Below are 21,923 nucleotides of genomic sequence, written 5' to 3' on the forward strand. Positions count from 1 at the left end.
GTCCCCCACGCCTGGGATGCAACCTTTCAACCACTGCTAAGAACAGAACATGCAACCAAGTACTTGGGTCTCTGTGATTCCTTTATTTGCAGTTTGAGCCTAGCAAGGCTTGGATCCTTCCAACTAGCCTTTTCCAATCTGGGTCACTCCAGATGGACAGCTCCCATTATTCCTGGCCATTGGTCACACTAGATGGGGCTGATGAGAATTACAATCCGAACCTTTGGAAGGGGCACCGGGTGGGAACTGCTGCCCCAGACACAGGGCAAGGAGGCATGGATGCTGCTTGTGAGCCCAGGGGATCAACTTCCCATTCACCCTCATTAATCAAAAGGAACACATGGAAAGGGGCTAGCACATATATAATGGACATCTGGCACTTGGAAAGCCAATAGGAAGCCCGTCTCCTATTTCTCCCCCTCCTGTGCGTTTATGCTTGCTCTTGAATTGACACTGAACAATCAATAAAACTAGCCACTGAATAGGGGGATGATGAGGCTGGCTTTAGAAGATAAAATGTATTCTTTTAAGACCCAGTCTCAAGTTCTGTTTCTCAGCCACGTGCATCACAAAGTGCAAAACAACTTTATAAAATAGGTGTCAGAGGCCAAAGGAAGGCAGAAGCACATGCACAGGGGGGATAGGAGGAAGGAATTAAGAGCATACACAGAAGAACTACACAGGAAAGATCTGAATGTCCCTGATAGCCATGATAGTGCGGTCACTGAACTTGAGCCGGACATCCTAGAGAGTGAAGTCAAGTGGGCCTTAGGAAGCATTAGTAACAACAAAGCTAGCGGAGATGACAGTATTCAAGCCGAGCTATTTAAAATCCTAAAAGATGATGCTGTTAAAGTGCTGCATTCAATATGCCAACACATCTGGAACACTCAACAGTGGCCACAAGACTGGAAAAGGTCAGTTTACATTCCAATTCCAAAGAAGGGCAACGCCAAAGAGTGTTCAAACTACCGCACAATTGCGCTCATTTCACATGCCAGCAAGGTGATGCTCAAAATCCTACAAGCTAGGCTTCAGCAGTATGCGAACCGAGAACTACCGGAAGTACAAGCTGGGTTTAGAAGAGGCAGAGGAACTAGAGATCAAATCGCCAACATTCGCTGCATCATGGAGAAAGCAAGAGAATTCCAGAAAAACGTCTATTTCTGCTTCATTGACTACGCTAAAGCCTTTGATTGTGTGGATCACAACAAACTGTGGCAAATTCTTAAAGTGATGGGAGTACCAGACCACCTTACCTGTCTCCTAAGAAACCTGTACGAGGGTCAAGAAGCAACAGTAAGCACCAGACATGGAACAACCGATTGGTTCAAAATTGGGAAAGGAGTACGACAAGGCTGCATATTGTCACCCTGCTTATTTAACTTATATGCAGAGTACATCATGAGAAATGCCGGTTTGGATGAATCACAGGTCGGAATTAAGATTGCTGGGAGAATTATCAACAACCTCCGATATGCAGACGATACCACCCTAATGGCAGAAAGCGAAGAGGATCTAAAGAGCCTCTTGTTGAGGGTGAAAGAGGAGAGTGCAAAAGCTGGTTTGAAACTCAACATTAAAAAAACGAAGATCATGGCATCTGGCCCCATCACTTCCTGGCATATAGGAGGGGAAGAAATTGCAGCAGTGACAGATTTTACTTTCTTGGGCTCCAAGATCACCGCAGACGGTGACTGTAGCCATGAAATTAAAAGACGCTTGCTCCTTGGGAGGAAAGCTATGGCCAACCTAGACAGCATAGTAAGAAGCAGAGACATCACCTTGCCGACAAAGGTCCGTCTAATCAAAGCTATGGTTTTCCCAGTAGTAATGTATGGCTGTGAGAGCTGGACTATAAGGAAGGCTGAGCGCCGAAGAATTGATGCTTTCGAACTGTGGTGCTGGAGAAGACTCTTACGAGTGCCCTGGACTGCAAGGAGGTCAAATCAGTCCATCCTAAAGGAAATCAACCCTGAGTGCTCATTGGAAGGACAGATAATGAAGCTGAAGCTCCAATATTTTGGCCACCTAATGCGAAGAGAAAACTCCCTGGAAAAGACCCTGATGCTGGGAAAGACTGAAGGCAAAAGGAGAAGGGGACGGCAGAGGATGAGATGGCTAGATAGCATCACGGATGCAATGAATATGAACTTGAGCACGCTCCGGGAGAGAGCGCAGGACAGGAAGGCCTGGCGTGCTATGGTCCATGGGGTCACGAAGAGTCGGACACGACTGAACGACTGAACAACAACAACAACTTTGACAGAGCAGCAATTGTCTGCACAGGGGAGATGGCAAAAACAACAGAGACGGGACAAGAAATTGCATTTGAGCGTCATACTCTGCATTTGTTTTATTTCAAAGGAGCGATAATATTTAAAAAAATAAAAAAAATCCCAAAACTTCTGCATAGAACTCACATTTGAGCAATATGTGAGCCTTTCCCTCCATGCACTAAAGCTAGAGTCGCACCACACGCTGCTCCCCCTCCACACACGGGTCCCCAAAGACTGCAGCAATAACATTGCAAGTAAAATGTGCCTCTCTTGGAAGACTAGCAAATTTGTTGCAGAATGAGTTTTCGTAAGCAACAATACTTCATTAAAAAAAAAATACGCGACAGAAGCGTCTAAACCCGCTAAATTTATATTCCGACGACCGACCGAAACGCGCAAATCGCCGCTTTGCGGGCTTTGCCACTACGCAGCCTTTCCCCGGAAGTGACGTCTCAATCACAACTCCGCTCTGTCTACCTCAACTGCCGCGAACAAAAGGGATTTTCAATCCTTGCTCGAGACGCGCGCACACACCCTCCGCACCAGCCGCCGGCCTCGGCCTCCGATTGGCTCAAAGGACGCCCAGGGCCCGCGGCTCGCCCGCGCGCCCCGCCCCCTCGCGCGCCGATTGGCCCAGCGTCTTGCCTGGCGAGGGCGGTGGTTGGCGGCTGGGCGCGTCGATCTCGGCTGCTTGAGGAGGCTGGATGGAGAGTGGGGCCGAGCGGGGACGTCGGTGGCGGCGAGGACGGCCGAGACAGTCGCTGAGCTGAGGAGAGCTCCGGCGAGGTCGGTGGCGAGTGGGAGCCGGCGTGACGCCGGCGGCTTCGCGTGGCCGTGTGTGAGGGGGAGCCCCGGAGCGCGTGCGGGTGGCGTTGGGAGCCGGCGAGGGGGAGTGGTGGGAGCCACCAGGAGGCCTGCCGGGTGGCGGCGTGGGAGGGGGCGGCGCTGGGCGGGGGGGAGGGAGAGCAGCGGGGCATGGAGGGGAGCGGGCGTCCGAGATGCTTGTAACTGGAGAGCCGACCCGGGGTGTTGTGGTGGCCGCTGCCGCCACGACGCTGGGGGCTCGAGCTTCGTGAGAGAGGATGGCGTGTTAAGGGGTTCATGCGGAGCGAGCTCGGTGCCCTGACAAGGGGTTTAGAGCATCATCAGGTGCGAAGCGAGGGGAGGGATTAAGCGGTTCGGTTGGAGTGGGGAGGATGAATCCTGGAGCCCCTTCACACGTTACGATCAGTGCACATCTTCGAATGTCTGTTGTGCATGCGACACACAAGTGTCCGCACGCATACCTGTGTCGTACAGATAAAGGCAGAATTCTGATCAAGATTTCTGAAATCTTGATCAGAAATGGCCCTGATCAAGCAAGGCGCGTGTGGGGCTTGGGGGATGGGGTGGTGGTGATAGTTCCTTAGGTGTTGCTGCCTAATTTCAATTCATGATTTAATTTCCAAAAGAAAAAGTGCTGTTGATCAAGCTTTCCTAGACTTGTTCTGTCCTGAGAGACCTCCCACCTAATCCCTGGTGAGTAAGGATGGCTGTGGTACCTTGTGATACAATGTGAAGCACTTTGCACAGGCACGAGCATGGAGCCTTGGTGTTGTTTTATAGCTGAGGAAGTTCTTAAATCATGTTTGGAATGGAAGAAACTATGTATGTTTGGTTGTTCAAGGTGATAGAGATGCTGGTATAATAGCAATGAAGAGTGGTCTGGAAGGGGAAAATACTGGAGGGGTGATTGTCGGTTAGTTTTGCCTCCAGAGAAGTGTTTTTGGTGGTGCCAGTGGGAAGATAAAAGTTTGTGGCTATTAGTCATAGTGTGTCGTCTGGGAAGTGTGTAGTATTTTGTGAAGTGGCTGGATTTGGAGGAGTTTAGAGGGGCTTTAGAGCAATTTAATGGGGATGAAAAATGAATAGGGAATAGTCTTGATTGTTAAACAACTACCAGGGTGGTTTTTGCTAAGTCTTTTTCCCGGCAAACAGGAACTGAGATTAAGAAAAACACATGGTAAAGAAAAGATTTTTAAAAAAATTGTGACTGCTTCCCAGAGGACTGGCTGTCAAGCCATTTGTACTATATGACTAGTTGTTTATTATAAACCAAACCCTCTTCATGATTCGGTGAGGGATGCTGTTGGTTTATGTTTTGATATGTTATGTTTTGATATGAACTATTATACAGTTCTTAGCATGTCAGCTGAAATGAGAAGTGTTTTTGTGTGACATACAATAACACACCACTGAAAAACACCAAAAGCAATTTTTAGGACTCAGCTATTTAATTAGACATGTACCACAGCGGTGATACAGTAAATAGAAGTGTGCCAAAGAAAGGGGGATGCTTAAAAAGATATTAAATACAGTTCTCGCAAAGATGAAGGTAATATTCTAGTGGCTTGTGTAAAGCAGTTCTTCCTAGCCAGATATTTAAAAAAATCAAAGTACTATATTTAGTAATTAAGATATGTCTGTTAGACTTTTCACTCTTAACTTGCAATCCGTTTCTTGTCACTGCAACTTACTTGTACCACGTTCTGCAATATCAGCTTTTCGTCAGTTTGAGCTTTTGCTGTAGCTGCTATGCAGAATGTCTGTGTTTGTTGAAGGTGTGCTTCGTGGCCATAGTAGCACTGACAACACAAGTCAGCAGTCGCTATATGTTTACTCTGTGGTTATTGGAGGCATCTGGTATTGGAAGTCTGATAAACAAAGAATGGAACTCTAAAAGCAAACACGTCAACTTATAAAAATTAATGCTGTATGTTCTTTTAACTTTCTGTGAACCAAGATGTTACTGTGACATTGATTCACAAGATGTAGTACAGCCTTTCCTAACCTGGTGCGCTCTAGTTGTGTCAGACTACCACTCCCACCATCCCCAGTCAGCATGGTCATTGGGCATGCTTGATGGGGGTGATTAGAGGTGTTGTTCAACATATCTGGAAGGCACTAGCTTGGGAAATGCTGCTGTGGTACACGACTTAATGACTGAACAACAACAAAAATGGATTGACAGAAAGCCAGGATCAAGATTATGATCTAGATATTTAGGAAACTCCTATTTTAAAACCTGTAATCCATATACTAACAAATAGATTTGTAAAGGGCTGATATGGTCTTGTAAATCTCTCAAACCCACCTCTACCACCACCACTGCAATACTAATGCTGTCATACATTTTGTAAATGTGGGTGTTGTGGTTTTCTTTTTCCTTGGCGATTGGGCTTCTGATATTTAGTACAGTACAGGCAAGTAATTCCTGAAATATTTCATTAACTGAAGTTTGTTCACATGCTTCACTATACAAGTACAAGTGACTTCAAAGAAGGAACAGAGAGGATCCTAAATATTTAAGGAGAAATAATGATCTGGATTATACAAGGAATTATATTTTTTGAGGTACTATAATGCAAGAGACTGTTGCAGGGTCTACCAACAGAGCAATGTTTTTAATGTTATCTTAGGGCACTGCTAGGCAATCATGTATACTCTTCATTTCCACATGCATTCTTTCAGTTTTCATTGTTGCTGTCTCTAGCTGGCTTACCTCAGACTGGCTGAGATGGGGATTTCCAAAAGGAGCAGTGTCTGCCTTTTCTGGAAACATGGTTGTGTCAGACTGAATTTTTTATTATAGTCCTTCAGACTAAGATATCCAAGGTTTTAAAGGGGAATGGGGATAAAATGATTGTTCATGCTCTGTAGTAAATGGGAGCTGCTGCTGATACATAGAGAAAGAGATGCATACTGAAAAAAGTTCTTACTGCAAAATAAGTTGCTTTCATTTCTAGTTTTAACCTTTTCCATGATCTTTTGGAATGAGTGGAAGTCCTGTAATGGAGGAAATTGAATGAAAAGGGCAGTTTGAAACCACTAAGGTTCAGTTCTGGGCAGGAAATAAGTAGGTTTCCTTCCTCAGTTGCCAACAGTGCCAAAGTTGCCATCACTGTGGATGGGAAGCAACTTTGCACAATTGCACAGAAAGCAGTCATGAGCAGACCACATGTCTGTTTTCTGAAAGATGAGGAAGAGCCATGCTGTTCTCCTGAAGTCCAAGTGTTCTCCTTCTGAACCAGGTGTGGGTTTCATACATGCCACATAAAGATAGGTTTGCATTTTTAATAGCTGGAGAATGCATGGAGGCAACTGGACAAATTCTGTATTACCGGTAAAAGCCCTGTTTGATTTGCTTTCAAATTCAACGTAGAGTGTGTTCATGGATATATACTGAAAGCACTTGAAAGGCTGGCTTGAATATCAGAATAAAAGTATCTCACATCTGGATTAGAGAGTTAGAAACCTCAGAACATGATATGACATGAACTAAAAACGCTTTTTTTTTTTAAGTTATCAAAAGCTTTCTATTGGGGGATGACTTGTGAGAGGTGAAATAGAGCTTAGCTTCTTCAAACTGGAGGACTGAAGAAGCTAAACCACCACTGATTTTTGTATGCTGAAGTAGGCTGTGTGAAGCTTTATATGAAAATGGGCATCCAGTCATATAGTTTAGTAAGCTAGGGTGCTACCATTTTTTATACAGATGCTCTGTATTTCTGATAGCAGAGGATAGGCAGAAACTTAACCAAGGTTGCTTCTACCCATCACTTAATGCTGGAAAATATTGTATTGGTTGCCTGATGTGCAGTTGTAAACACATAAGACCAACTGTTGGGAAGAAAGGTGGTAACTCAACAAATGGCAATGGGGAACATTACTAAGGCCTGCAGGTAAGTAAATGTGATTTAAAGAAAATATATAAACAGAAGGTTAGTAATTTCTTTCAAACACCTACTGCAGCCTCAGTATTTCATTCATTAAAATAATGAATGTGGCATCCTTTTTGCACATAGAAAGGACTGGTTTGACACTTCCAGTGTCACTGATTCCTTAAACTCAAGATGGTTTTTAAATCTTACATGAAAATTCCACAATTCTTAGCTTCTTCTGATTTCTGTTCTGCTTCCATTGCTGAATTTAAATTTGAACAAATAAACATGCAAAAGTTCATCTGACATTACGAACCAGTTTTGGTTTGACAGATCCAAGCAATTATTTGTTACAGCATCAATCATGGGGAGGGGGCAGGGGTTAGGTGCTTCCAAGTCACACAGCCTGGCCTGTGTGCATGATATTCATGAACCAGTATTTGGTTTCTTTGAGAACAGCCACCAATTCACAGGCCCCATAGATGTGAATGTTGCAACCCCAATGGACAGAGTGCTGGCTTAGATTTACCACTTGGCATCATTGCTAGCTAATTCTTACAACAGTGCTGGAAATTCACAGAGCAGAGAGGCAAAGTGCCAGAGAATTGGTGACAGAATAAAGAAAAGAGCAGGCATACATTTGATTATGTCTAGAATATTTATCAAGTACCTTTCCTAGCTTTGAAGTTCTGCTTCTTAATAAAAGTCATGAAAAAAGTTCCAGTAGGACGCTGAAGATTATTGTCATCTGAAAACCAAAGCTTCAAACAGTAGTAAGACTATCAGAATTTTTTGTGCTGATTTAGAAATACAAAAATGGCATATATGGGACTGAAGCAAAAAATAAATAAATCCACGTGCCAGTACTTGGTTTTCTGTGATTGTCACTGCATAAGATATCTATTTTGAAAAGACTGAGGCTTTTATTTTAGTGGTTATCAGTCAGAAATAAGAATAATTTGTGAAATGGAGTCATCATCAAAGGAAGCTTATTTTTGTTTGGCATAAAGATATATACTTGTCTTTTAGATTTTTCCTGGTTCATTTGTCTCTACATAATATAGGACAGAGATTGTGGGATAGTGGCTGTGGGAAAAGTGATTGGCTTTTTCTCAAGTGAAGCAGAGAAAAATTTATTGAGACTTGCATCTTTAGGTTTCTGTATTCAAAGTTTTCTGTATACGACTGTTACAGACAATGGATGTGTGGCTTGTGATAACAGGGCAAACCTATACATGTAAATTTTGAAAACGGTGCCATTGAGTTCATTGGGGCTTACTGTCAGATACGTGGGGATAGGATTGCAGCCTAAAGCTGACAATTTAATCTAAAAATGTAGATAAATTGAAATAATACTACATTTGTACATTTCTGTAGATATTGGTATGATTGCTTCCATACCACAAGGAAGTAATACATTTGACATCATGTGAGCATAGAAACATAATCTCATCTAGTTTTTAAGAGAGTTTTAGTAGTGCTAAAAATTCCAGTTTACTTAGATACAATTTATTTAAATGAAGCTTGGTCACAGAAGAGCCTTGTTTCGGTAACAGGTATTTGTTGTCAAAGAATATAGAAGGACAGGAAATATCTCCAATAATTGCAGGAAAATGCTGGCCTCTGTTCCTTGTAGTATATTCCAAGAAAATAACACCAGGCATCTAAGGCAAAGTCTTCAAAATTGGTTTAACCTATCTTCTGAGAAACTGCTGCTACATATTACTGTATTAACTTGGTCTTTCAGTAGAGCAATTAAGTTTTCATTTAATTTACTTCTTCATGGAATCCTATCCTTCAGAAATGCTGTTCTTAATCAGATTATTATGTTCTCATAGTGTAGTCCATTTTGTCCAGGTTTAATACAGAGGATCTGTGAGCACACCATTGCTGGCGTAGCTGTACTTGATTACAGTTTACAAACTATTTACAATATCATGTGTTTCATTTAATGTTTCTGGCTTTACAAAATATGGCATTAACATTTGCTGTGTTAAATGTAATGTTCAGATTGTTGTGAAATGTGAGTTTTGGTGTTCAACATTCAAATTTTGAATTTACAATAACAGCGAAAACTTTAAACCTAGAGCCAAACAAGATTTTCTTTTCTTTAAAAGCAATTTGGGGCTGGGATGGGGGGCTCCAAGTGTGATCAGGGTTGAAGTAAGCAGGGACTGGAATTCTAATCCTTTACCTTGCACCACAAATCCAATCCATATTGCCCCTCCTTGCTTTTAAGATGAGAGAATTAGATGGGGAGATTCAGTCACAGATGTCCCATCGAGGATCGTGTGCTTTCAACGATTATTAGAAACTTGTTTACCCTGGTTTTTCCCAACCATTTCCCAACCTTAATATTGTTGTGCTTTTATAATGGTATAAGATAGTGTTTTATCATTTGTTGTAAACTGCTTTGAGAGTTCTTAAAATGGGAAGTGGTACGCAAATATTTTTAGATAAATAAATGATACAGTTTGGCCTTGAGTAATACATCTGAAGTAGTACTTGTTAATAATATTCTCATACTGTTCATTTCCTAAACAGACATTCAGGGGATGCTTAAAAGAGCAGACTTCTAAAATCTGAAGCAAAGCTATACTGGTCCTCCTCCAGCCTCTGCACCGTTGCAGTAAAACTCCATGTAAAGAGTATGAATTGATAACTAGTTTACTTTTTAACTATAGTATGTGTCCTTATCTCAAATCGCAACTTAACCTTATCTCAGTTATGACTCATCTACTGACAGTACAATATGGACATTTATTTTCTAGCACATAAAAACATAGATTTGACTAGTATCTACAGCCGTTGCTATCTGAACACTGCCACTTTATCTTCAAGACTTTCTGAGCAGATCTGAGCAATATCTTGTGTGATCCTTTAGATAAGGGGCCCTGAATATGAATTCCAAGCGAAGTATTCTTAGTGGCATAGTGAATGAACAATCAGGATTATGTGGTTGACAACTACCTCCATATTACTGAGTCTTCTTTATGGAAAGTGATCATGCAGTTACTCTAGACTTGGGAGGAGGCTATACGTACAGTCCAGACTTGGCTTTGAGTGTGAAAATAAGCCCCAAATCAGTCTGGATTCTATTCAAGATACCATCTTCCTGGCAAATTATTAGTTACGTATGGACAGGTAGTGATTGTTGCAGTTTTATATTATTTGTTCTGCAGCTTGTTTTCTCCCAATTTATAACTATTATAATTTGAAAACTTTATACTATACACCTAACTGTATATTTATGAGATGTGAACAGATCCTGCAAGGGAGCAATGCTGTGTCCTCTAGACAGTGTCTGGGAGACACAGGATATTTCAGTTTCCTGGACCCTCCCCTTTGTAGCCTGGGGGAGGGTCCAGGAACTACGAACAGCCCATGAAGAGAACCCATGGTTTGTTGTTGGGTTGTGAACTGTGGTTGTTCATGAGTAACAAACGATGGTGTGTTATCACAGCTGGATTCCGACAACACAATAACCCACAATTCAACAACAACCCATGGTTCAACAACAACCCATACTCAATCCTTGAGTGTTGGTTATCGTGTTGCCTGAACCCAGCCATGTCATCCCTTCCCTGATTTTAAAGGTCTGATGGACTTTAGATTTGCATATTAAAATTACTGGACTATCTGGACATCAGTTTACTGCATATGAACAAAACACAGTGGACTTCTGTTGCTAACTACTTTGCATTAACTTGATTTCAACACTTTTCTGTAGAGTAGAGTTACTATTTATTTTAAAGGCCATATTCTCTTTGAAACACTTCCTACAACTCATCAAACACTAGTTGTAAAAACTGAGACAAATGTGTACTTTTTAATCTACAGCAATAAAGCTGTTAGAAATTGTTTGTTTTTAACTAAATTAAGGTCTCACCTCTAACTCCATCATAGTTTGCTTTATATAGCAATGACTTTGAAGAGCCTGTTGAAGTTGCCAGGAAGTTACAGTAACAGTGTAAAAGTGTGCATCAAAAAAGGGTTTCAGAAAGGTGTGAGGGAATGTATCCTGTGTGGCTGTTAATTCAAGAGCAACATACTTTCTCCGGTGTTGTGTCGACACTGATACAGCTCTGTCTGGTCTTGTTGGAAATTATGAAAGCAGACATTTATGAGTTTTCCAAACTGTTTAAACGTTCCCTAGACAGTCAACTTATTTATCTGTAGCACTGAACATACTTGGTATCATGACAGTTGTAATGAGTTGTTACACTGGATTTCAAACAGCCACAATACTGGAAAGAGTCATAGTCGTGCTTTCATTTCGAGGAGAATATCTAATGAGAACACTAATGTATTTTCTCTCTCTTCCCTGCTTTTCAAATCTTTGATGTTCTACTGAAGAACTTAATATTTCACCTTGATTTCCAGCATGGGAATAATCCAATTAATGCAGTGGGAAATCAGTATACCTCTAAATTTCTCATGACATATTGAGTATATTCAAACATCTTTTGCAAGTAGAAAGCAGCTGGAAAACTATTACACCTTAAACAAACCTGAATATGTCCGCATTTGTTTGGATCTACTTGGAATAATGCAAATAGCATGCAAAGTGGTGGTGGTAGCTGTGGAGCATTTTGAAAGTAATAGAGACTCTTTCCTGGATTAGTGCATCCTAGTGAAGACTATTTCTCTGATAGCCAAAACTATCGTCTTACAAACATTAAGGTGTGTTCTATAAATTGAAGGTCCGTGATCACTGTAATCTTTTTTAATAGTGACAGACTGATTTGGACTCAAAATGAGTAAGGAATACTGACTTCAGGCAGTGTTGCTCTGGTGATTTACCTTTTAGTGACTTCTAATATCTGAGGTTTCAGACTTGTTAAGCAGGATGACTTCTAGTTATTTCAGCATGAATGAATGCCTTGAAACTTTGTTAGAGAAATTCTTTAAGCAATGTAACATGAGTGGTTTTGCCACGCTTACACTAGGTGAGCCATTGTTCTGTATAGTTATTGCCTTTCAAACATGCATTTAAAAATTTTGAATTATAGGAGTTCAAAGTTGTTCTCAATGGGACATTTAGCTATATTGTCTAGATGCCTAGTCCACTGTAGTATAGCTTTTAAGAAATACACACTCTTATTGTCATTAAATTGACTGCTACTCAGTGATTATTATGCTGCTGTGTTAGCACTTGTGTTGTACCCAGGCTATCTGGGTACACATATGTTTGTGCAACTATGAGAAAAGATGAATGATGGCTCATTTGCAAGTAGCTGTGGGAATAAAAAAGGAACACTGCTTGTGTGTGTTTTTGGTAGTAGAGCTTCTAATCTGAAAACCAGTACACTTTTATGTATTTATTACATTATAAATATAGGCTTGATGGCTGTTCAAAATCTAGTTAAACTTTCTTTTCTCTTCCCAGGTATTCAAGATGAATCTCGAAAAACTGAGCAAACCTGAACTACTGACACTATTTAGCATTCTTGAAGGGGAACTGGAAGCCAGAGATCTTGTCATAGAAGCCTTAAAGGTAAGCTATAAATACTCGGAGAGCTGAAATGCAACATTGCTGCTGCAGATGCTGTCCTCATGTTCTACCCAAAGATACATAGTTAAGTGGCAATGATTGACTTATTGTTTAACAATTCAGGTTTAGTTGGTAATATTAACATTTGTGAACTATGTAATAGTCTGTGCCTTGCCTTTTGATGTCAAAGTTGATGACAGGTCCAAAGAGTTCTATGGTTAAACACCTTGGTTATTGCAAATGTAAGGATATCATCTTTAAATTAGAGCTGCTGTTCCTCCATCATAGCAGAATGGTCAGACTTGAACTTCTTGTTCTCAGTGTCATGTATCAGCATGTTTCTGTAAAAGAGATGAACAGCAGCTATAGTAGTCTCAACAGGTAAGAAAAGCAACACAGATTCTTCCTCTGGATTCATAAGTAACCCCGTTGGCTTCTATCAATCCTTGTCTAAGGCCACATCTGCAATGTAATTTATTGCACTTGTGCAGTGTTGAAATCTGTTGCTAGGAGATGAATTATTTGGTTTTCACTAGATCTTACTATCTTCATATTTTTTTAGTGTTTGCATGTCACAATATTTAATTTATATTCATGCATTTTCTGTTAGTATCAATACAATCAAGGCCTCTTTAGCAAATTTGTATGTTTGTTTAATCACCCAAAAAGTAAATAGGAATCTATTTAAACCAAAAATCTTTATTTTTTAATCATGAAGTTGAGTGCAAGGGTAAATAACAAAATATAATTTGTCACACCCACAACAAGAGTAACAATGTCACTGAGGCATTTTGTCTGAATGTTTTTATTTTAAGCACAGAAAAATCAAGCAAGTAAAATTTCCCATTATAGCACTAGCAACCTATCACAATGTAGACAAGGCAGGCCAGGCATGATTTACATGTACATACAATGTACTGAGTTGAACACTAGTGCAGAGAAATCCTAAGAATAATCCAGGTATCTGCAGTCATTGTGTCAAGAACAAATCACTTGTCATTACTAGATATATTACTTGCTGATGTTCTTGCATATTATATCACTTTTCTCTGTTCATATTGAACATGTAATGTGTTTAAATTGGCACAAGAGCTGGGGAAGTGTGGGCCATCCCTGAATGTGTGAATGAGGAAATTTTTATCTCTCCTTAAGCCTAATAATTCTATGCATAATATCTAGACAAGAGTGGTGAAAAGCATAGATACTGAAAATATAACTTGGATAATATGGTATTGTTCAGGGTAAAAGGCCTCATACTGTAGCTGTACACTGTGAAGTCATTAATCTGCTGCTTTTCTTTCAGTCTGAAGATACCTGTTAGGGTGAAACCATCTACGTGTTTTGTCCTTTTTAGTGTACTACTGTAGTGCTCTTAATATCATGAAGGTACTTGAAGCCTTTCAGACTTCAGCTAATTGTGTAGGGAGTGCATCATGCCAAATCTCACTAATTTTGTTTTGGGGATATTATTAAAAGTGCTGTTTAAAAAACAAACACAGTACTCATATAGCTCCTTTTACATACTTAGAGGCTTTTATTTCAATTAGGAAAAGTTATTTTGGTATTACTACATTAAACGAACTTGTGCAAAGGTAATTACAGCTCTGAGAATGGTAAGGAGATGAAATGGAGTAGTGTAATGAAGTGGGGTAAGAACATAAGAAGAGCCCTAGTAGATCAGACAAAGGCCTATGTAATCCAGCATTCTGTTCCCACAGTGGCCAACCAGGATATGAGTGTAATAGCACCTTCTCTCCCCTCCACCCCCGCTTGTGTTCCCCAGCAGCTGGACATAGCATAGCATCATGACTAATAGCCATTGATAGCATTTATTTATGTATTTAATTACATTTCTATACCACCCATTAGCCAAAGCTGTCTGGCCCTATCCTCCATGAATAAGTACTACTCTCTGTCCAGAATCTCCCACCGTACAGCTTCACTGGATGACCCCAGGTTCCAGTATTACAAAAGGGAGAAAAATGTCTCCCTATCCACTTTCTCCACACCATTCCTCAATTTATGTACTTTGATCATGTCCCACTTACTTGCCTTTTAGCTAAGCTAAAAAGGCTCAAATATTGTAACCTTTCCTCACAGGGGAGTTAATCCTACCCCTTGATCATTTTGGTTGCTTTTTCTGCACATTTCCAGCTCTACAATATCTGTTTTCACATACAGTGACAGAGCCATACACGGTATTCCAAATGTGGCTGCACCACAGATTAGTATAAAGGCATTATGATACTAGCAGTTTTATTTTTGATTCCTTACCTAATGATCCACAACATGGAGTTTTTCTTTTTCAGAGCAGCCATACACTGAATCAACATTTTCATGAAGTTGTTTGCCATAACCCCAAGATCCCTTCCTGGGTTTTTCCCCCAGTGTGCATTACTTTACACTTGTTTACACTGAAGCATATTTGCCTTTTCAATGCCCATTTAATGTCTGAATAGATCCTTTTGGAACTCTTTGCTGTCACTTTTGTTTTAACTACCCTAAATCATTTGGTGTCATTAGCAAACACGACCACTTTACTGCTCATGCCTAACGCCAGGTGATTTATGAACAAGTTAAAAACTGTTTATATCCCTCCATTTCAAGAACTGTCCACTTATTCCTACTTTCAACTTCCTGTTCTTTAACCAGTTTCCAATCTATAAGAAGAACTCTCCTCTTATGCCATGACTAGTAAGTTTGTTGTGGAGTCTTTGGTGGTGAATTTGTCAAAAGACCTCTGGAAGTCCAAGTAAACAATGCCTGTGGGATCACCCCTATCCACATGCTTGTTGACACTGTCAGCATAAACACCCTTGAAACAAATGGGACTGCTTGCTGTTGGTGGAAAGGAATGCAGAGAAACCTGCAGTCCTTAAACGGTAGTGCAACTACTCCTGAAGAAGCCCACTCTGGACCCAATGTTTTTGGACAACTTCTGCCCACTTGCAAATACCCCTTTCTTAGGGAAGGTACTGGAGAAGGTCATGGCAGAACAACTACAGGGATTCTTGGTGGATGCTGATTATCTAGACCCATTCCAGTATGGGTTTTGACCTGATTACAGGACTGAATCAGCCTTAATTGCCTTGACAAATGACCTTTATCAAGAGAGGGACAGGGGGAGTGCAACTCTGCAAATTCTGCTCTATCTCTCATCAGCTTTTGATGCCATTGACCATGATATCCTCCTGGATCGACTCCATGGGATGGCATTGGAAGCACTGTGTTACAGTGGTTCCATTCCAAGTGCTAGTAACCTCAAGCCACTTGGGCTTCCGGCAACAGTGATGGATCTAGGAGTACCCCCAACCTAGGGACCTGATCTTTCAGAGGGAGTGCAGCCCCATCCAGAACAGGCAAGACTGGATTACTGCAATGTGCTCTATGTGGGGGCTGCCCTTAAGGCTGCCCCAGAAGCTAGAGTTAGTGCACAACACAGCAGCTTGGCTGTTATCAGGAGCTGTTCTTTTTCAGCATGCAACTCCTTTGCTGAGGGAACTGCACTGACTGCCCATTAGCTACCAGACCAGGTTTACGTTTTTGGTACTAAGGTACAAAGCTCTAAACAATTTGGGAGCAGGATACATGACAGAGCGCCTTCTCCCTTACCAACCTGCCCAATCACTGAGGGCATCAGAGGGCATCCTCCTGGTCGTTCCACATGGACCTATGGCCTGACTAGAGTCTACCTGGAGAAGCGCCTTCAGTGTGGTGGCTCCTTTCCTATGGAATTCCCTGCCTCTGGTGGTCAGACAGGTGCCAACACTGGGTTGTTTTCAGTGCCTTCTAAAAACAGCTCTTTTTCAGGAAGGCTTCCTTGGTTGACCAGCCTCAATTTTATTGGCACTCTGTTTTTCAAAGTATAATTTTAATATCATGTTTCATTCTTTTACCCTTTTGTTCATTTTATCTTGTGTTGTTCACCACTCCAAAATGTGTTTAGTTGTGGAGCAGTATACAAATGTTGTAAATAAAGAAATACCATTGCAGAAGTGATCAACTGGCAGAAGAAGAGGGAATTCTCTGGTGCACCTTCTCCCAGACTCCCTTTCTGCCTTGCTTCCTTAATTTAGATTATTACTGTGCTAATACTGACCGTAGAGAATGGAGAAGACTTCGGTCTCTGAGCTGCACCTGCTGTCTGTTCTGGGGGAAATTGAAAGGAGAGCAGATGCTCTAGGAACATAAAGCAGCCTTTCTGTTCCTAAAGTTATTTTATGTATGACTTAGTTTGCTCATAAAATTATCATTATATTTTAAAACTTTTAAAAGTAAACTCAGTTAGTAAATTTGTAACTATTGTCTAAATAGGTTAGGACTACATTAAATGACTGCTACAGCATCAGAAACACAGGACTCCATAGAACAAAACCCAAGCTGTCAAGAATGCACATTTACTGTCAAGAATTCACAATAGTGACTCTACTCACATGTTGGGAAATTGAGCATAAATGTCTATCAGTAAAATATACTTTAAAGCAATAATTTTAATAAGGAAGGAAAGAACTAACTATGCTTACAGAGAGGATTAAAAAATATTTTTCCCCATGGCTTCATTATTTCTAGACATTTTACATCTCTAGTCCTTCTGTAAAAGTGTTCTTATGACATAGTTTTTAGAAATCCTTTTGTGGGGAGTAAAGGCTGGGTAACAATATTTAAATACTTTGTCTAAAATTCAAAAGAAAATATCTCATTATCCAAAGCTGTTCCAGCTTTTCAGGGTGGGGGAAACGGTCCTGGGGAAAAACAGAAAAAATCTATTTCTTCTGCATTTTTTCTGGAGGTTTTCCAGGCCTTCACATCTCTACATATAGATTGACACACACATATCTTAAAACTAGACTGTTTGAATTTTTTTTAAAAAAATGCTGTCTTAGCTCTTTTTTCTTGCTGATTCTGATTTGGATTCCTGTCATTAGGTTTTCAGTGCATTGTAGACTGGTACATTTCTGCAAAATATGTGTACTACTTCCTCAACTGACAATGATTTCTTGCTGTGTCTGAGTTGGTTGTCTAAAAAAAAAACTAATCTATTCCTGTTTCACTCATCCTCTTCCCTTTAACAGTTTTTCCTCCTTGCGTTGTGATTTACCACATTCTTAACAATTCTGAAGGATGACTCAGATAATATCTAAGCAAGTTTATTAAAGGATTAACTAGCACATTTTAAGCAAAAGCCATAATCTGGTAGATTGCACATTCCTGAGTTTCCTATTTGTTAGCTATGGAAAAGGAAACATAGGCCTCTTTCCACAGCAAACCATGGAAAGCCCATGTGTGCATAGTTTTCGGAATCCATTGCAAGGTACTTCTAATCACAAATGACTTATACCAAGGAAGTGCCCGTGCAAGGACACTAATTGATGGGGAATTTCCCACCTCTTCTTACTGCAGTCCTCCATGCCCCCACCCCAGAAAGCCTTTCTTGAGGGTCAGGAAGCTGCCAGGGTTGTGGGGTGGGTTGGCTAGAATGTGAGGGGGGATTTGGGTAGAGGCAGAACATAGGCTTTTTCTGTTGATGTTGGTCATCGTTACAGACAAAGTAGGAACTGCCATTCTAACAGTGGTACGACATTGTGTCAGCTTGCATGTAAAGTTGCATCATCAGAGCCAGATAAATGGAAAAGGATTTTGCACCTGCACATACTGTTATATCACAGAGCAACTTGAGAAGTAGGCCTGGGAAAGTAGCTGCCATATATTGAGTAAGTGAGTAAATCAGGTTTTGGGGACCATCTGCTTGATTTTACTTCACCACTGTGAAGATTTTTGCACATTTCTTCCCATGTGAATTTAATTAGTAGATTTGAAGTAGATCTTCAAATGTTTTGGACTTCAACTCCCAATTTTCCTGACCATTGGTCATGCTGGCAGGGGCTTCTGGAAGTTGAAGTCCAAAACATCTGGCGATCTACCTTCTGCCCACTGCTAGTTTAAATAACAAAGGATTTACTCTTGAAAGCCATACATGTTGCCTATGTTTGAAATTCAAAAGCACCAAGAAAATGGAGAGAAAATTAAAATAGTATGCAGTGGCATGCTTTAGTCTTTCAAACTGATGATGTAGGAAAGAAGAAGAATAAAGGGTGTAGCACTGGCCTTTCAGCATTGACTAGCAATCTCAATTGTGTACAAGAAAAATATTACCTGCTGAAAATGAGTTAAGTGATGTAAGACTATACATAGGTTGTCCAGGTGAGTGTGTGATCTTCTTTCCAGAAACTAGGATGAGCATCATGACTGGAAGTATGCTGTTGCTAAGGTAGTTTGGCACTATTATGCACAGCTGGCAATATGAAGCTGCTGACTCCTGAGGGGAATTTTGAATTATTCACACTCCTTAAGGGTGAACAGTATTCTAAAGAAATGGATAAAAAAGATTTACTCACCAGGGGTGTTAAAAATTAAAATCAATTAAGGCCATATAAAGTATTGGCTCAAATTATAGCTAATTTTGACTAATGGAAAAATACTACAGAGAAAACCCAGAAAGAGTGCTAAAATTAATACATATGGCTTTGAAACCCAAATGTGACTGGACTAACCATGGGTCTGCAAATTTTGGCTTGGCTTAGCCAGCAATTACTTGTGGTTGCCATTGACCTTCTGTCCCTTTGAGCTCATACAGACACGATGCTCAGAGGACAGGAATCTTCTTTTTCTTCACTTCTTGCTGAGCTATGAAGAAGTGGAGGGGGAAATTCATGGGTCTCCCTTGCTGCTCCTTCCCAGCACAGTGAGGGTCAAACTAGATCTGACATTAATTGTGTGAATGCAGTTAACATATGTGTTTTTGTTAAGGAAATAGGTGTGGGGAAGGAAGCCTGAGCAACCCAGGACCATGGGTAGTGAGGAAGGAAGTTTAACTCTCTGCTATGGTCCCAACACAAAATCTCTGAAGCTACTATTTACATTTCAAGGGAAGCATCTGTTGGTGATATTTTCAGAATATGTTTGCAATGCTGAAAACTGATTTTTATTTTCTTGCTTTAACATGAGTTTGGGCTTGTGTTTCAGTTAGTAATGAAGTTGGGTGCTTAAAATTTAAGCACTATTGCTGAGAAACAGGAATAGTAGCAATCCATGTGCAAATCCTAAGTGTCATGCTTTCTCTTACTGGTCTTCTTAAACAACATATTCCCTAGAAGTCCAGAGGTCCAAGAAAGTTACTATTTGGGTATCACCCTTTCAAAGGGCTACTTCAGTTTTGAAGATCAAAGATGTTGCAATAATCAACTAATATGGAGCTGGAGAGGGCATAGAAAGAAGAACAAAATCTTACCAATTCAGAATTTGTCTATATACACAAGCCAGCAATCTTCAGAAAAGATCAGTGGTAAGCAATACAAACTTTCCTATGAAGTATGCAGTGGCACCATACTTCTTTGGGGGCTACGTCCAGGGCTCTATAAAGCCTGGGCCCACCAAACAACTGACAGAGATGGCAGCAGATAATGGGGCCCAGCAGCAGCACCCAGCACGGACGTATCAGGGCAGGTACCAACTGTAACAACATCTTTTTTCCTTTATTTTTTTTTAAATCTGCAACTGGGGTTGGGTGCTCTGCTCAAGGCATCCATTGAGACTCTAGGAGTATCTGCCACCTCCATTTCCCAGATCTGCCCAGAGACACTTTGGGAAGATGAAGATAGTGGGCATGCTAGGAGCTTCGGTCTCCACCTTGCTGAGCAGTGTTACCCAGCCACCCAGTTGTAATTGTGAATACTTTTCTTTTTTGGGGGGGGGCATTTCTGCCACCTGGTAAGTTTGAGAGTGAGCAGAGCAGCTGTGATGGACCAGTGTAAGAAAGTGGCAGCATGGGGAGGGGAGTGTGGCCAGGGTGGCATGGAGGGCCCATCTGGAGTGCACCTCATCCAGGGCCCCTTCAAACATGGCAGTGCTCCTGGAAGAATAGAAACATTTTCTCCACTGTTAGACTCCATTTGCCTAGGTGGTAGATTCATGTTAATCTCAATTCAGTGCCAGTTTTCCTTCTAGAGAGGTGAGAGAATATAGGCAAAGCGCCTTGCCAATTCTTATGTATAAAGCTGCTAGATCAGGCTTTGTTCAGTTGATAGAGGTTGATGAGTGATTCACCAAATAAACCTTGTGTGTCTGTGTTTTCTTTTAATATACTGGTAACTGCTTCTTTTAGCATTATTATACAGAATATCATTTGGATCTGGAGCTTCTGTGGATCAGAGATAAGAGGTTCAGTCTTTTATCATGTTTCTGGCTGATTAGATTAATGAAATCTTACTCATTTTCTCTCTGCCCCCTTGTTATGACCTCAGCCTGTATTCATTTTCAAACATCTGTCTCTGGGGGTGCGGGGAGGGAACTAGGAATAAGGAAGTTCAAGATTGCATGGTAAGCTATTTAAAGATGCCATTTTTCTGTGTTTTCAAAGAGGCACTTCTGTACAAATGAAAGCTGCTTGAGAATTGTGGGATCTAATAGTACAGTGAAGCCAGCAGTTCAAATAGTTTGCTTATATGATGTCAATATAGGAAAATAAACAGGCTGGATGGTAGACCTCTATGTCTGCCACAAAAACACTAATTATAACTAAACCATTTTTGTTTTTCACCATATCTAAGGGATATGTTGCAAGTCAGGAGGAAACATTTCCTTAAGCCCTCTGTAAAACAAGCATCCAATATATAAGAAAAGCCTGTGGGAAACATTCTTCCCAAGGCAGTATGCAAATAATTTTTGAGAGGCAAACAGTTTCTTTTTTGCAGGGTGTAGCTTGCTTCATGCACTGATCGTCTCTTTAATTCCAAGTTAGAAAAAGGCCCTATAGTCCTGGGATCCTCCCCTATCTGTAATGTTGCCCTTTCCTCTCCTCATTGCTCCAGCATGCATATGCCCACCCATACGCCATTTTGTTGCCCATTCACCCAACTTGGAGAGATCCTTCTGCAGTTCTTCACAATTGCTTTTTGTTTTTACCACCCTGAATAATTTGATGTCATCCACATACTTGGCTGCCTCACTGCTAACCCCCAACTCCAGATAATTTATGAAAATGTTAAAAAGTACTGTTCCAAGTATAAATCTTGGAAGACCTCACTTCATATTGAGCACTGCCTATTCTGCTCTCTGTTTCCTGTTCTTTAACGAGTTGCCAATCCATAAGAGGACCCGTCCCGATAAGACCCGTCCTCTTATCCTATTGTTACTGAATGTCTTCAGTTGCACGTGAACTCACGTGTACTCAACAAACCCAGAAATATAGGGATCTTTTGCAGATGTGTGCTGTGCACAGAGTAGATTTTACACTGTACAGCAATAAAGTGGGAAAATTAACTCGCTGATAAAGGTCAAGAATTATAGTTTTTAATCATAGTGTTTTACAGAAAATAATTCTGGGTTAGTGTACTAATCCCTCTTAGCACTGAACTAGCAGACTGTTCCTAATAATAGTGATTAGACAGAGAA

General features: G+C 40.8%; 1 protein-coding gene across 1 annotated transcript in view; it reads left to right on the top strand.

The window, feature by feature from the left end:
- The first annotated feature begins 2,949 nt into the window (after window positions 1–2,949).
- The window catches only part of CTTNBP2NL (CTTNBP2 N-terminal like), a 44,271-nt gene continuing 25,297 nt past the window's right edge, over window positions 2,950–21,923 (top strand). The window contains exons 1-2 of the mRNA XM_084853452.1: window positions 2,950–3,065; window positions 12,369–12,476. Of these exons, the coding sequence (XP_084709578.1) occupies window positions 12,378–12,476 (99 nt within the window). The 5' untranslated portion in view covers window positions 2,950–3,065; window positions 12,369–12,377. The remainder of the gene's footprint in view (window positions 3,066–12,368; window positions 12,477–21,923) is intronic.

Source organism: Heloderma suspectum, chromosome 4, assembly GCF_057233095.1.
Source record: "Heloderma suspectum isolate Gila_16-S chromosome 4, 16-S_ref, whole genome shotgun sequence".
NCBI classification, from domain to species: domain Eukaryota; kingdom Metazoa; phylum Chordata; class Lepidosauria; order Squamata; family Helodermatidae; genus Heloderma; species Heloderma suspectum.